The sequence below is a fragment of the Macaca fascicularis genome, chromosome 1 (assembly GCF_037993035.2).
Source record: "Macaca fascicularis isolate 582-1 chromosome 1, T2T-MFA8v1.1".
In the NCBI taxonomy this organism is placed as follows: domain Eukaryota; kingdom Metazoa; phylum Chordata; class Mammalia; order Primates; family Cercopithecidae; genus Macaca; species Macaca fascicularis.
Window position 1 is genome coordinate 82185001 of NC_088375.1, and position 16994 is coordinate 82201994.

At 41.8% G+C, this 16994-nt stretch overlaps 1 protein-coding gene across 5 annotated transcripts in view; it reads left to right on the forward strand.

Annotated features, from left to right (window-relative positions):
• The window catches only part of CNIH4 (cornichon family member 4), a 56892-nt gene extending 43902 nt beyond the window's left edge, over positions 1-12990 (forward strand). For 4 of the 5 annotated variants that reach the window (XM_065542528.2, XM_065542533.2, XM_045397715.3 and 1 more), the window contains 2 exons: positions 4398-4538; positions 9343-12990. In XM_065542528.2, the coding sequence (XP_065398600.1) occupies positions 4398-4538; positions 9343-9370 (169 nt within the window). In that variant the 3' untranslated portion in view covers positions 9371-12990. The remainder of the gene's footprint in view (positions 1-4397; positions 4539-9342) is intronic. The other variant, XM_005540953.5, reaches the window with a different exon arrangement.
• The last annotated feature ends 4004 nt before the right edge of the window (positions 12991-16994 follow it).

Here is a 16994-nt window from a genome sequence, read left to right on the forward strand (position 1 = left end):
GGTGGAGCTTGAAGTGAGCTGAGATCAGGCCACTGCAACCAGCCTGGGTGACAGAGCAAGACTCTGTCTCAAAAAAAAAAAAAAAAAAAGCTGCAAATTAGGTAACTAATCAACATTTTTGACTTAATAAATTTAGGAAGTTTGTTCAAAGTGAGCTCAATGGAAACCCTGACTGTATATAATTTTATAGTTGGGCTGTTATACGTAGCATACTTTCTTGTGAAGACCGCTGGGATAATCTTGACAAGCCTGCAATTGTTATATTAGTGGGTTGCTGCTTTACTACATTTTTAGGTTTTATTTATTTTTATTTATGTCTAGTTTTTTGGGACAGAATCATTCATTGGCTGATTTTTAAGTATGATGTTGTAAAGTGCAGTTAGAATAAAAAGAACATAGGAAAAAATAAAGTAGGGTTTGGAGGAAGATGGGATGCATATGAAAAGATAATGGCAGCAGTAGAGATGAGGGAAGGAGTGGATATGGGGAAATGATTTTATAAAGGTCATTAAACTAGAATCTGAGTAAGGGAAAAGCTTTAAAGTATCTGTGTCTCTTTTATAGAGGGTGGGTATCCTGGGGTAGAATTTTTTGTTTTCTTTTTCTTTTTTTAATATACTGAACATGGGTTCTGAATTTTTTTTTTTTTTTTTTTAAGAGACGAAGTCTTGCTATGTTGCTCAGGCTGGAATGCAATGGCTGTTCACAGGCGTGATATAGTGCACTACAGCCTTGAACTCCTGGGCTGAAGCGATCTTCCTACGTCAGCCTTCTGAGTAGTTGGGACTACAGGTGCATACCACTGCGCCTGGCCTCTTTCAAGCTTAATAGTACTCTCCCATGATCAGTTCCATAGACCAATGCCCTCAAGTGAGCTCTGAGCTGGGAACACAGATTACTTGCACTTCTGCTGAGGGCTAGTCCCAGGCAGACTTTTAGCACAGCTAAGTCTCCCTGTAGTTTCACTAAGTGAAACACAACTTTGGGAGTGAGAATGGGAACTCGAACTTTTGAGAATGTGGATCTTAATGTTATACCAGCCCATCCTGTCAGTCATCTCTACTAGAAATGAAAACCTGCTAGAAGAGCCAGCTTTGGCATGGCTTCTTTGTAGATAGTGGTAAAAGGCTCTATGAAGTCAAGCCCAAGGATTCTTTTTTTAGGCCGGGCATGGTGGCCTACGCCTATAATCCCAGCACTTTAAGAGCCTGAGGTGGGTGGATCACCTGAGGTCAGGAGTTCAAGACCAGCCTGGCTAACATGGTGAAACCGCATCTCTACTAAAAATACAAAAATTAGCCGGGTGTGGTGGCATGTGCTTGTAGTCCCAGCTACTTGGGGGGCCGAGGCAGGAGAACTGCTTGAACCTGGGAGGCGGAGGTTGCAGTGAGCCGAGATTGCACCATTGCACTCCAGCCTGGGCAACAGAGCGAGATCCAGTCTCAAAAAAAAAAAAAAAAAAAAAAAAACACCGAAGATTCTTTTTTTGATATAATTGTAAAGACAAAGATCATGTATATTTATTGCCCTGGTAACTGCAGTGACAGGTTGGCTGTCTGCTGGTCACAAGTTTACCTCTATTTAAAAAGATTTAAAAAATCAACAGATTGATTATTTGCTATTTTCAGACCACTGTACTTTATGCTGTTGGAGATAAAGTACAGTAGTCCACAGGACAAAGAGGCAAAATACCTAGGAAGTGGAATCACTTGAGTCATATAGTAACTCTGTATTTACCCTTTTGAAGAACTGCCTGAGTGTTTTCAGAAGCAGCTGCACTTTTTTTCTTTTTTTTTTTTTTTTTGAGACAAAGTCTTACTCTATTGCCCAGGCTGGAGTGCAGTGGCGTGATCTTGGATTACTACAGCCTCAACCTCCTGGGCTCAAGCAATCCTCCCACCTCAGCCACCCAAAGTGTTGGGATTACAGGCGTGAGCCACTGTGCCCAGCCATAGCTGCACTATTTGACATTCCCACAAACTGTGTATTGGGGGTTCCATTTTCTCTACATCCTTGCCAACACTTTTTATTGTGTGTCTTTTTTTTTTTTTTTTGATGGATATAAAAAAAATCAAAAACTGTCTTTGATATTTTTTTCCTGCCCTAGTAGAATACAGCTGTGAAGTTCCACTGCCTGTTATAAGCATTAATATATGTGCCTCAGTGACCATCCCACTCGTGGTCTTTGGGGAATCATACCACTAGCAGCAGCTCTCAGCAACTTTTATCCAAATTGTGCTGATCTGTCTTGGCAATAAGTAATTTAGGTGTGATGCTCATTCTCCAGCATGCTAAATGGTCTGTTATGGTAAAGTTTTATCAGTCTTCTAGTTATAACACACTGGAAGTAAGAATTAATATGAAAGATTGGCTGTCAGACACTGGAAACCTTATATAGTCCTATTTTAGATTATTCCTGTGTGTTTTAGAGGTGAGCACAGTGGCTCACTCCTGTAATCCCAGCACTTTGGGAGGCCAAGGTGGGAGGATCACCTGAGGTCAGGAGTTCAGGACCATCTTGGCCAACATGGGGAGACCCCATCTCTACTAAAAATACAAAAATTAGCCGGGTGTGGTGGTGTTGGGCACCTGTAATCCCAGCTACTCAGGAGGCTGAGGCAGGAGAATTGCTTGAATCCAGGAGGAGGAGGTTGCGGTGAGCCGAGATCGTGCCACTGCACTCCAGCCTGGGCAATAGAGTGAGATTATGTCTAAAAATAATAATAATAGTAAACTGAAAAAAGTATAATTGGATTGTTTGTAACACAAGGATAAATGCTTGAGGTAATGGATACCCCATTTACCCTAATGTGATTTTTTTTTTTTTTTTTGAGATGGAGTTTCGCTCTTGTTGCCCAGGCTGGAGTGCGATGCTGCAATCTTGGCTCATTGCAACCTCTGCCTTCCGGGTTGCAGAGGTTGTGGGATTACAGGCATGCGCCACCACGCCTGGCTAATTTTGTATTTTTAGTAGAGATGGGATTTCTCCATGTTGGTCAGGTTGGTCTCGAACTCTCAACCTCAGGCGATCCTCCCGCCTTGGCCTCCCAAAGTGCTGGGATTGCAGTCATGAGCCACTGTGCCTGGCCTTACCCTGATGGTATTATTACACATTGCATGTCTGTATCAAAATATCTCATATAACCCATAAATATATGTACCTACTATGTACCCCCAAAAATTAAAAATAAAAATCTAAAAAGGAAAAAAAAGGAGACAGCTAAGTAAGTGGTGGTAGGAAGAAAGACTGGACAAGGGTTTGATGGACTGGCTGTGAAAGATGAAGAGAGAAGTCCCAGTTGGGTAAGAGGAAGTTTTTAAGGACCACCAAGAAAATGGTGACACTCTTATTAGATAACCTAGAAATTAGACAAGGATGAGATGTTATCTGGATATTCAAATGAAAGTACCTTCTATTCAGCTATAGTTGGGCTACTGGGGTTTTAAGGAGAATTTCAGATTTGTGGAACTCAGAGAATCCTTTGCATTTCAAAGAAGTGATAATTGAGAAGCTATGTGACAAGTGAGATATCTAAGGTTGTACTAGAAGAAGCTTAGACGTGAGAGCAGGAAGAATTCATGGACAGTGCTAGGTTAGGACATATATGTTACACAGATGACACAGTCTGGATGTTGAAGCCCAGACACTTAAACTGATTGATCCTCTCAAAGTAACCTAACTTCCTTAATTTCCCTATTTCCATAATGAAGTTTCTAAGAACTTAATAAAATTGGTTTGGGTTTGGAGCCTCCTTTAACCTTTGTCTAATGGAAAAGGGCTGTAGATATGACTGGTATGGTAGTTTTCTACAGATGAGTAAAAGGGTTTCAGTGCATAAAATACCCTTATCTGGAATGTTACTGTATTTTATTTTAGAGGGCAGAAAATTAGCAGTATTGTAACTTTCAAAAGGAAGCTAAGTGGCAGCCCATGACATTATCATACTACTCTGTGCATATGTGGTATGAATGTAAGGTTGCTATGATTGGCTCACTTTTTTTTTTTTTTTAGATGGAGTTTTGCTCTGTCACCCAGGCTGGGGCTCAGTGGTGCAATCTTGGCTCACTGCAACCTCTGCCTTCCGGGTTCAGGTGATTCTCCTGCCTCAGCTTCTCCAATAGCTGGGATTTCAGGTGCCCACCACCATGCCCAGCTAATTTTTGTATTTTTAGTAGAGACAGGGTTTCACCATGTTGGCCAGGCTGGTCTTGAACTCCTGAGCTCAAGTGATCCACCTGCCTCGGCCTCCCAAATTGCTGGGATTACAGGCATTAGCCACAGTACCGGGCCTGACTGGTTCACTTTTAAAAGTCGAGTATTATTGGCTACTTATATTTGAATACTTATGCCTATGATTTGATTTTCCTTCTAATGTGTGTGTCCTTTAATTTATCAGATACATTATGGTGCCGAGTGGTAACATGGGAGTGTTTGATCCAACAGAAATACACAATCGAGGGCAGCTGAAGTCACACATGAAGGAAGCCATGATCAAGCTTGGATTCCACTTGCTCTGCTTCTTCATGTATCTTTATAGGTGAGTTTAAAATCCTAGTATTTTTCCTAGATGCAATATTTGCTTTTGAAAGGTGAGATATTACTATACTGTAGGATTGTGCATTGACATTGTGGAACTTTTGGGGATTATGTAAATTCCTTGTGGCTGTGTAGATTATTTATGTATGTCATTGAATTAGCTTTCTGTCTGAACTACAGTAGATCTGCCCTGTGGCATCTTAGTTATGCCTTAGCTGTTGAGGCTATGAATATGCTTAAAACTGGGCACGGTGGCTCACGCCTGTAATCCCAGCACTTTGGGAGGCCCAGGTGGGCAGATCACCTGAAGTCGGGAGTTCGAGACCAGCCTGACCAACATGGAGAAGCCTGTCTCTACTAAAAATACAAAATTAGCTGAGCGTTGTGGCGGGTGCCTGTAATCCCAGCTACTCAGGAGACTGAGGCAGGAGACTCAGTTCAACCTGGGAAGCAAAGGTTGTGGTGAGCCGAGAATGCACCATTGCACTCAAACCTAGGCAACAAGAGTGAAACTCCATCTCAAAAAAAAAACTGTCTTTGATATTTTTTTCCTGCCCTAGTAGAATACAGCTGTGAAGTTCCACTGCCTGTTATAAGCATTAATATATGTGCCTCAGTGACCATCCCACTCGTGGTCTTTGGGGAATCATACCACTAGCAGCAGCTCTCAGCAACTTTTATCCAAATTGTGCTGATCTGTCTTGGCAATAAGTAATTTAGGTGTGATGCTCATTCTCCAGCATGCTAAATGGTCTGTTACGGTAAAGTTTTATCAGTCTTCTAGTTATAACACACTGGAAGTAAGAATTAATATGAAAGATTGGCTGTCAGACACTGGAAACCTTGTATAGTCCTGTTTTAAATTATTTCTGTATGTTTTAGAGGTGAACATGCCACCTTTTCCTTTATCCATCATAGATGCCTAGAATAGAGCAAAGGAGAAACAAAATTCCTGTGTATATGATTTGATTAAACCTTTGAAAAGCTAGAAGTCAGGCTTAACATTTGTATGAAAGCTTTAATTAGATAATTTTTGTTTTTCCCCCTTGGTAGAGTTTAATTTTTCACACAGGCATAAGGACTATTAGGAAAAATTTAATGTTGAAGTAAACTTCTACCACTCAGAAAATTCTTGATTAGAAACTGCATAGAGATAGCAATTTTTTCATTTGTTTTCTTTGTTTTGTTTTGTTTTTCGAGGCAGAGTCTCGCTGTGTCATGCAGGCTGGAGTGCAGTGGTGCAATCTCAGCTCACTGCAACCTCTGCCCCCCAGGTTCAAGCGATTCTCCTGCCTCAGCCTCCCAAGTAGCTGGGACTACAGATATGTGCCACCATACCTGGCTAATTTTTTTTTTTTTTTTTTTTTTTGTATTTTTAGTAGAGACGGGGTTTCAGGACATGAGCCACCGTGCCCGGCTGAGATAGCAGTTTTTAAAAATTGCTATTTTGTTTGAAATAGTTTAGAAGTCAGAACCATTTTAGCCTCTTCCTGACAAAGCCCTTCACTGTGCTAAATCCACCCATTAGTGGATTAGATTAAAATTGGAGTTTAGATAGTTTTCTTTTCACCATTCATCTTATTTGCTTTTCTGTATTTTAAAAACTAGATCAGAAAAAGCACACTGGTATCAGTTTCTGGTTCTCATACCCTACCTCATTACTAATATGCTTAGTTTTTAATCCAAGTATCAAAGATGATGAATAAGGAGCAAAAAAAGTTTATGAGAACATAATGAGGCACCTGTTCTTGTTTTTAATACTTTTGTATCTTTACTGTCATATATGTTCTCTTATATTTGTTTCTGAAGAGACAAAAAACAAGCTGGTATTGGCTTAGCTAAGGTTATCCTTTTTTCATCCTCCCCACCTCTGCGGTTTCATGCTGTTGGAAAGTAAACTAGAAAAGGCATCCCCTGGGGGCGGTGCTGTAGGTACAGCCCATGTAGTCATACTCTGGGGAGGAAATTTAGGCTTGGAGAGCAGTATCTTGCTTTGTAGACTCAAAAGTCTTAGGATTTAAAAATGTATATGAGTTTCTGAACTCTTAGTCATTGAATTTAAAGTAGTGGAGAGTTGGACTGGAGGAATTAAGATGTAATTTTGGGGCAGGTTTAAGATACTGTTCTTTATAACTAAATAAAAGATAGGCAACTCATGTAACTGTTTTGCCTGGGCAGGTATGTACTTCACTGGCTGTACCGTTTTCTTTTCTCTCTTCCCTTCCTTTCCTTTCCCTATTAGCCTGTTATTTTCAGCCACATTGCTATTACCTTACCCTTTGATGTTACATATAGTTCAAAGGGTCAGAAGGTATCCTTGTAGCACTTTTCTCTTGGTTTTTGGTTGCTGTTTTTTTTTTTTTTTTTGAGACGGAGTCTCGCTCTGTCGCCCAGGCTGAAGTGCAGTGGCCGGATCTCAGCTCACTGCAAGCTCCGCCTCCCGGGTTCACGCCATTCTCCTGCCTCAGCCTCCCGAGTAGCTAGGACTACAGGCGCCCGCCACCTCGTCCGGCTAGTTTTTTTTTTTTGTATTTTTAGTAGAGACGGGGTTTCACCGTGTTAGCCAGGATGGTCTCGATCTCCTGACCTCGTGATCCACCCGTCTCGGCCTCCCAAAGTGCTGGGATTACAGGCTTGAGCCACCGCGCCCGGCCTGGTTGCTGTTTTTAAACAGTGGTTTTGCTGTTAATACCAAGTCATTAGCTTTTGATTGCAGAGATTTTATGCTACTTGTCTTTGTATCTAACACCTACCACACTCTGCCTAATTCCTTACGCCTAGTTGACATTTCAGGGCTTGTTGAATACAATTAAAGTTTTGAAAAAATGCTCATCTTCTTTAGAGAATAGGGGAATCCATGCTTTTGGTTTTTTGATTGGGTGCTAGCCTAGTGGAATGTGGGCTCCATCACTTACATTGTGGCCTGGGGCCAGTTTCGTTTCTTTCTTTTTTTTTTTCTTTTGAGGCGGAGTCTCACTCTGTCCCCCAGGCTGGAGTGTAGTGGCACGATCTCAGCTCACTGCAGCCTCCACCTCCCGGATTCCAGGGATTCTCCTGCTTCAGCCTCCTGCATAACTGGGGTTATAGGTGCACTCCACCATGTCCAGCTAATTTTTGTATCTTTAGTAGATCTGGGGTTTCACCATGTTGGTGAGGTGATCCACCTGCCTTGGCCTCCCAAAATGCTAGGATTACAGGCCTGGGCCACCACACCTGGCCTGGGGCAAGTTTCTTAACCTTTCTGAGCCTCAGTTTCTGATCTGAAAGGGGGATATTAATGATATTAATAGTACCTACCTCATCACAGGGCTGGGCGCGGTGGCTCATGCCTGTAATCCCAGCACTTTGGGAGGCCGAGGAGGGTGGATCACGAGGTCAGGAGATTGAGACCATCCTGGCTAACACAGTGAAATCCCATCTCTACAAAAAATAAAAAAATTAGATGCAAGCGGTGGCAGGCGCCTGTAGCTCCAGTTACTCAGGAGGCTGAGGCAGGAGAATGGCATGAACCCAGGAGGCGGAACTTGCAGTGAGCCAAGATCACGCCACTGTACTCCAGCCTGGGCGACAGAGCGAGACTCCGTCTCCAAAAAAAAAAAAAAAAAAAGCTGGGTACGGTGGCTCATGCCTATAATCCCAGCACTTTGAGAGGCCAAGGTGGGCGGATCACAAGGTCAGGAGATCAAAACCATCCTGCTAACACGGTGAAACCCCGTCTCTACTAAAAATACAAAAATTAGCTGGGAGCAAGACTCCGTCTCAAAAAAAAAAAAAAATAGTCACATTTTAACGTGGACTAAGTGAGATAATACATGTGAGACACTTAGGTTTATGCTGACCCATAGTAAACTCTCAAAAATCTTTTAAAAATATTAGCTACTATCATTAATTTTTACCGTGCATTGAGTACATTTAGTATGGTTGAGTTTGGACAATTGTTTATACCATTAGTGATGTAAGGATATTTCTGTGTATTTTGATTTCAGCAGAGCAAGGCTGATCCCAGTATTTCAAAGGAAAGGATGGTTTTGTTATTGTTAACTGTCAGTGTTAGTGGCGTAGCATTTATTAGGTGGCTGCTGTGTGTCAGACATTGCGTACAGCATTGCAAGCGACACAAAGGAGCAGCACAGAATCCCTACAGTAAAAGCTTGGAGCTTGGTCATTGCAGGCTCAGGTGCTAGTAGAACATGAAAGTGGTGATGCTTGGGCCCTGCTCTCATCTCAGAGTTGCTCACAGTCCAGTGGTAGAGACAACATGTAAGCCATAGCAGCAGGAAGAAGAGCTGTGGAAGGAGGCTGTGCAACTGCCCTGGGCTGAGAGGCCAGCTTCCCTAGCGAGGTGCCGTAGAGCTAGTCACAAAACCTGAGTAAGAAGTTACTGCTTTGATGGAGTGTTGGGATGGGGAGAAGAGGTTCCAGGCGTTGGCATAGAACAGTATGTATCTGGCTAGAGAATTTAGAATTTTTTTTCTGGACATAGGTGTTTTTTTTTGTTTTGTTTTGTTGTTTTTTTTAACTGACTGAACTAGGTTTTTGTTTGTTTTTTGTTTTTTTTTAAACTATAGCCTAACATAGGTTTTAAGTTATACTTCCCCTAACTCCCCACCCCCAGTCACTCTTTTTTAGTGAAAAAGTTTGGACATGAAAGATCCTGATATATTCTTTCCTTTGGGTATGAATGATTGTCTTTTACTCAAATGATTATTCCTTCATGGACCTTAGGGACGCAAGTCTGGACAAACCAGGCTCTGGAGGAACATTCCTGTGCAAACATTAGTAACATTAATTTCTTCTTTCCACAGTATGATCTTAGCTTTGATAAACGACTGAAGCTGGAGAAGCCGTGGTTGAAGTCAGCCTACACTACAGTGCACAGCTGAGGAGCCAGAGGCTTCTTAAACCATCCTTAGAACCGTGACCATAGCAGTATCTATTTTCCTCTTTGAACAAAAAACTATTTTTGCTGTATTTTTACCATATAAAGTATTTGAAAACTATGAATTGAGTTTCTGTAGATTTCTAGTTCTCAACTTTAGCCTGAATGCCAACACTTGAAGGTGTTTTTCATCATCTGTATGTCGAAGGTGGTTATTTGTATGTAGGAATGGGACTGCCATCCCAGCTTTGCATGCCAAAGAAATAAAGAACACACTTTAAAGGGCAAACTGAAGAGATGAGCGAGCAAAGAAAGGTGCCCTTCAGGTCTACTGAAAAGTTAGAGTACAAAGAACACTGTTGATCTGGACAGAAGAAGAAAAATTTAATTACCCTTTTTGCCTGTGTTGTGGCAACTTCATTTAATATGGTTTAAAGATTTATGAGACTGTCAGCTAAAAGTCTTTTCACAAGAATGTCAACAGAAAATGGCATTTCAAAATATATATATTTCTTTGTACAATTTGTGAAACCTTATAAGCCATTTTCTCCAGGTACAATGTAGTTCCTGCTGATAGAAAGGAAATATTTTGTCAAGAGCTTTCATTTAAAAGCCACTACCTCCATAATCACCCCCAAACCCAGAAAATCCCCACTGGCTCTTGCCAGTCTGGTTTTCGTATTGTAGTTTTTCCAATTGTATTTGATCTCCCTGATAATGTATTTTAATGTGTTTGGGTAGAAGATGCCAATCAGGTTGGAAGCAGGAGTAGTCATTCACTGTTCGTGAAATTGAGCCTTCTGGTGCGCCACGTGGTGCCAGATTAACCCTTCTATCCTTCTGCACTGACCACGTTGTGAGTTGGGAGACCAAATACAAGCCATTTCATGGACATAGCAATACACAACAAAACTCTGTTCCTTGGAGCTATATTGTAAACTCTTGCAGTTGGGAGAGGAGTTCACCTCCTCAGCTGTTTGCCAGCTCTTACAGGGTAAAATAAACCTGGCAATTTATCCTCAGTCCTAGTTTGTGCTTTAATGTTGCTATCTTAAGCACTGGCATTTGGGCAAAACATGACTGTTCAGTGGGAGAATCCAAAGGTATTATTCACTCTAGTTGAGATATAATTGGGTAGCTAAACAGGGCGTGTGGTCCCCAAAAGATTAAAGGTTGCATGTCCCTTTAGTCCTGGACTAGGTCTAGCCTTGGCAGAAGCAAAGGAGCCACTAAGCCAAACTCCCTGTACAGACAGACCATGTTTCAAGGCTGGAAGTAGTGCCATGGCAATACACAAAAGTAACGGTGAAATGGTAGGCAAAGTGAACTTGGCTCTGTTGGGCTCTTTGGGGGTCACAGAAATTGCTCCTTGTGGTAATCTTATATTTCTGTCTCTGTCAGGCACAGGGCCAAGAAGGTGTGTAACAGACATTACTTTTCTTGCATCTCTTTTTCATACCTTTTCCCTCTGAGGCAGCTTTTGCTTAGAAAATAGTCCCTTCACTCTGCCTTTCCTCCTAACTTCCTGTGCCTCTTCATGTTCTGCTCAAGCTTTTTAAAGCAACGAAGCTGCTGGAGAACTTAAATCCTCGCAACTGAGAGACAAACTACTTAAACTCAAAGGTGGTAGAGATCTTTTTTTTTTTTTTTTGAGATGGGGTCCCGCTGTGTCGCCCAGGCTGGAGTGCAGTGGTGTGATCTCAGCTCACTGCAACCTCTGCTTTCTGGGTTCAAGCGATTCTCCTGCCTCAGCCTCCCAAGTAGCTGAAATTGCAGCTAGCTACTCCTGGCTAATTTTTGTATTTTTAGTAGAGACGGGGTTTCACCATGTTGGCCAGGCTGGTCTCAAACTCCCAACCTCAAATGATCTGCCTGCCTTGGTCTCCCAAAGTGCTGGGATTACAGGCGTGAGCCACTGCACCCGGCCATGTAGAGGACTTTTGACCAAAATGTTTCACCTTCTCATTCAGATATTCTCAGTTATCAAAATAGTGACCCATGCAGCTGAGAGAGCCTTTGGCTGTCAGTTTACAGTACGTCAGGCATAGGTTGCTGAGGCTAAGCAAATCAGAAAGGTGCCATGTTTATAACAAAAGTCAGAAGCTCCTTACTTCTGAAACATTAACTGTGGTTAAAAACAAAAACCCCTTTTTTTTTTTTTTTTTTTTGAGACGGAGTCTGGCTCTGTCGCCCAGGCTTGGAGTGCAGAGTGGCCGGATCTCAGCTCACTGCAAGCTCCACCTCCCGGGTTTACGCCATTCTCCTGCCTCAGCCTCCTGAGTAGCTGGGACTACAGGCGCCCGCCACCTCGCCTGGCTAGTTTTTAGTAGAGATGGGGTTTCACCGTGTTAGCCAGGATGATCTCGATCTCCTGACCTAGTGATCTGCCCGTCTCGGCCTCCCAAAGTGCTGGGATTACAGGCTTGAGCCACCACGCCCGGCCCAAAAACCCTTCTTGTATTGCTTGTCTATCAAAGCCAGGAAAGTGGGGGATTACTGTAGTTAAATTTTTTTTTTTTTTTTTTTTTTAATTAGAGACAGGGTCTTGCCCTGTCCCCCAGGCTAGAGTGCACTGGCGCAATCATGGCACACTGCAGCCTTGAACTCCTGGACTCAAGCAATCCTTCTGCCTCAGCCTCCCAAGTAGCTGGGACTAGGTGCACACCACCATGCCCAGCGAATATTTAAAACATTTTTTGTAGAGACAGAGGTCTTGCTATGTTGCCTAGGCTGCTATCAAATTACTGGCCTCAAGCGATTCTCCTGCCTCAGCCTCCCAAAGTGTTGGGATTACTGGTGTGAGCCACCACGCCCAGCTAAAAAAAATTTTTTTAGGGGCGCTTCTACAAATAATGAAAGGGGGATAAAAGCACTGACTTAAAAAAGCCATGGTTAAGATGCTATCAATTTTCTCCCCTTTTCATTGATTGGAGAGTTGTGGAGGACCTTAGAGATCATTTTGCCTAACTCCCTCCTCCGAAAGACAAACTGAGGTCTAGAGATTGCTCAAGGTGTTGTGACTATGAACATCTGAATCCTGATGCTTAGTCCAGTGTTCTTTCTCCCTTACCACTCCTCTTCCCCATGGCAGTACCCAGGGCCCAGTCCATAGACTAGTATCGAGTACTCCTATGTGCATCTTTTTAGTACGTATCATTTTCCCTTGCCTTTTTCCTTCTATCCTGTCAGTGGTAGCAACCGCCCTTGCTAATCACCGTAACCTCAGCTGAGAGAGCAGAGGAAGCGAAATCCAAGATGCAGCTCAGTTCATCAAAGCCTAGCAGGTCCCCTCAGCTGCCTTTTCATGCCTGCGACACAGACTACAGTAGAACAAAACCTGACCTGGTCTTTGAAGCTAAGAGCTAAGAAAGCTTCCCATAGTAGTATTTCCCGTGGCACTTACCACATTCTAGCTGGTATTATAGTTATTTGTATGCAATTAATCTCTCTTTAGATTGTACGTTCCTGGAGGGCAGAGTATGCCTATTCATATTTGTATCTTCTTCTGTTCTTGGCACCTAACACAGTGCCTTGCACACAGAAACAATAAATGATTGTTGAGTGAATAAGTAAACCTGATTGTGGTGTTCTATTGCTTTTTCAGCAAGAAGTCAAACTGATGGCCTTTAAGTCAGAGAAGCAGCAATGGAGCAACATAATCAAAGTTCACCATCTTTGTTTTCAAGGCAGTCACGTTATGAAATATTCTGACATGCTAGGCTAGGAAATGGCTATAATTGGTTTGCTTGAGACTGGAGAAATCAGCTTTGCTAACAGGTAATACTTTGTCAAGTAGTTGTGAAAAATATATACTAGGTATAATTAGTTGTCCTCAAAATCTAAATAAACATTCTAATATATGTAAAAAGGCAGCAAGATAGAGAAGGTTTGAAATTCTACAATATCTGGATCTTTGTCACCTGAGTTTATGTACTTTAAAGCAAATATACTATTTTACTGTGTAGTATAGCAAAGATTGAAATATTCTTGGTAAATGAAGCCTTTTGGATCTAAGCCATATTTTTCATGAATGTTTGAAAAGGTAGTAACTTTTTTTTGCTTCAGCTAAATACAGTCTAATGACCAAAGGTCATTCAAAGCTTCCGGCTTATCATTCTTCACTACAGTAATCACAGTAATCATGGTCTGGACATGTTAAAGGGACTGTTCACTGAGCTAACTTGGTTCTGAGCTCAGGTGCTCTTTACTAAGTTCTTGGGTAAAGGCTGCTTTTATTTTTAATTGCTTCCCTCTGAAGCTGGGTGGAGAAGAGTGGGTGGGTGGGTGGTCGGAATCGGCAGGCTGAGAGAGAACTCAGTGGTTTGCCTGTGGCTTCCTCTGCTGTATATTTGGTTTGCTACATCCGTTATGGAGCAATCTTGGTTTCATCTATATCAGTTCCCATTAAACGTTAGCACCTAGTCAGAATGTGAGTTAGTTGAACATACACTTTAATTCCTGTTTTCTAGATCTTATTTCACAGGTTGGATGCAAACTGGGTGAGAGGTGAACCTCTTGTGTTGCTCAGTTAAAAGTGACACATTTGACTGCCACTGATATCTGTCAGGACTGAAGAGACCTGTGGGGCAGGGTGAATCCTCTGGGGTAGCTTTATATAAATTTGCCAATTTTCTGGGAGAGAGTAATAGGATTTACCCATGTTAGCTGGTAATTTTCTATTTTACCAGGTACAATAATCAACTTATGGCCATACTTGCTGATTCAAACAGCAGAGAAGAAAAATAAACTTACAGTCATTCTTATTTTATCCATTAACTACCACCTACCTTGCCCTCCACCGCCCTCCGTTTTGAAGCAAACCCCAGACCTCATTACATCTGTAATATTTTAGTATGTTTCTTTGTAAGATAAGGGTTCTTAAAACACACGTGACTATAGTAGCAGTGTCACATATAAACTGTCAATTCCTTAGTATTAAGTATCTAGGCCAGGCACAGTGGCTCATGCCTGTAATCCCAGCACTTTGGAAAGCCAAGGTGGAAGGATCACTTGAGGCCAGGAGTTCGAGACACCCCTGGGCAACATAGTGAGACCCCATCTCTTAAAAAAAAAAATTCAGCCGATATAGGCACCTATACAGTCCTAGCTACTTGGGAGGCTGAGGTGGAGTGATGGCTTGAGCCCAGGAGTTCAAGGTTACAGAGAGCTATGATCACATCTCTGTACTCTAGCCTGGGCAACAGAGCAAGACCCTGTCTCTTGAAAAAAAATTAAAATTTGTTGAGATTTCCCTCTACAAAACTTGAGTCTGTTTTACAATTAAAGCAATCAGGCCAGGTGCAGTGACTCATGCCTGTAATCCCAGCACTTTAGGAGGCCGAGGTGGGCATATCACTTGAGGGCAGGAGTTCAAGACCAGCCTGGCCAACATGGTGAAACTTTGTCTCTACTAAAAATACAAAAATGGGGCACGGTGGCTCATGCCTGTAATCCCAGGGCTTCGGAAGGCCAAGGCGGGCGGCAAGGTCAGCAGTTCCAGACCAGCTTAACCAACATGGTGAAACCCCGTCGCTACTAAAAATATAAAAATTAGCTGGGTGTGATGGCAGGTGCCTGTAATCCCAGCTACTCGGGAGGCTGAGGCAGGAGAATCGCTTGAACCTGGCAGGCAGAGGTTGCAGTGAGCCAAGATTGCACCACTGCACTCCAGCCTGGGCAACACAGCGAGACTCCATCTCAAAAAAAATAAAAATAAAAATAAAAAATAAAAATTAGCCAGACATGGTGCTGCGTGTCTAGTCCCAGCGACTTGGAGACTGAGACATGATATAATCGCTTGAACCTGGGAGGTAGAGGTTGCAGTGAGCTGAGACCTGCCACTGCACTCCAGCCTGGGTGACAGAGCGAGACTGTTTAAAAACAAAAAAACAAAAAAACCCCGAAGCAATCAATGTGAAGGAGTCTCCTAATTTCAAGTGTCATTTACTTCTGTCAGTTAAGCAGTTCACTAGAATCAAAGTGGGGCCTTAAACTTTTCATTTATCTTTGACAAGTCTTAACAGTCAATTTTTCCAAGGTAAGTGGCCATCTATAGACACCAAAGAAATATTATATGGTGTAGTGACTAAAAACATGAACTCAGAGGCACCTAGGTTTGAGTCCCAGCTCCTTCATACGTATACCTTTTAAAGCCTATTTCCCTCATTTGTAAAATGAGAATTAGCATATCTGCCCCACAAAGCTACCTTGGTATTTAAATGAGGATACATATAAATGGCTCACACTCATAGTGACTGGCCTACAGTAAGCACCCAAATGAATACTTGCTGCTCAATAACCAAATAGGTGTATGTGTATAATTAATGTTGTGGTTAGTTCCTCTGAATGCCCCTCTTGCTCCTGCTTTTTGTTCTTTTCACTGATGTAACGTAGCATAATGGTCTTGTGGTTTTCAAACACCAACAACTGAATTGGTACCAGGCTGACAGCATAAAATTACCTTTTCTTGAGCAGTGACTCACACCTATAATCCCAGCACTCTGGGAGGCCAAGGTGGTAGGACTGCTTAAGGCCAGGAGTTCGAGACCAGCCTGGGCAACAAAGTGAGACCTCCATCTCTATATAAAAAAATTTAAAAATGAAATTACCTGGAGTGTTAACACACACACACACACACACACACACACACTCCAGATCTCCCTTTTGATTTGAGATCTGACAGGTGCCTCAGAAATCTGAAACTTAGAAAAGCCCCCAACTGAGTCTCACATGCATTTGGATTTAAATTGCAGGCTTTGGAATAACAGGTTATATCTTCAACCTTGAGTTTATCACCTGGAAAATAGTGAGCAGTAATACTTGTATACAGTAGACAGTTAAATAATGTATGTGAAATGCTTAGCTTAGTGCCTGGCATCTAACAGGCACACCAATTGTTTACTTTTGCTAAGAGGAAGTATAGAAAGAAAAAGGAAAACCAAGTTAGTTTAGTTTTTTTGTGTACAAGTTAACAGCAACTTACTGAAAAGGTCTTTTCATGCAAATCCATTAATGGGACAAAAAAGCCCACTTAAAACATACTTACCTGTGAAAGGTTCAGGCATGTTCATCTAAAGTTTATGTTCCTTTTCAGAATATAGCATACAGATCCAAAATATATTTTGTTTCCTATCAGAAGTGCATCTGCCTGTTCTTTAAAAATGATTTTTAGAAAGTTTTGTTGATGTTAATAAAATCATGGATCCCTTTTCTGAATGCTTAGGACACAAACTGATATTCTTCAGCTATGGGGGATGAGGGAAAATTATTCAACATTTGGAAACTATTTGGAATACAATTTCCAATCCAATGTGTAGCTCTACTTCTTAATTATATTCAAAAAACAGTAGGGAAAAAAGCCACACAGGCTTTTTTTCTAAATAAATGAATATGCTAAATGAACATTTAGCATATTCTGTGAACATTTAGCATATTCATTTTCTTCTGTTTTTTTAAAAAAGCTAAAGTTGCAGTGAATCACTTTTATTCTAGATATGTTCTATCACCATGGCTAATTGTTTTAAATGTCTTTCCTGAGCGTATGAAAGAATTCTAAAGTCTTAAATCATATAGGAGGGA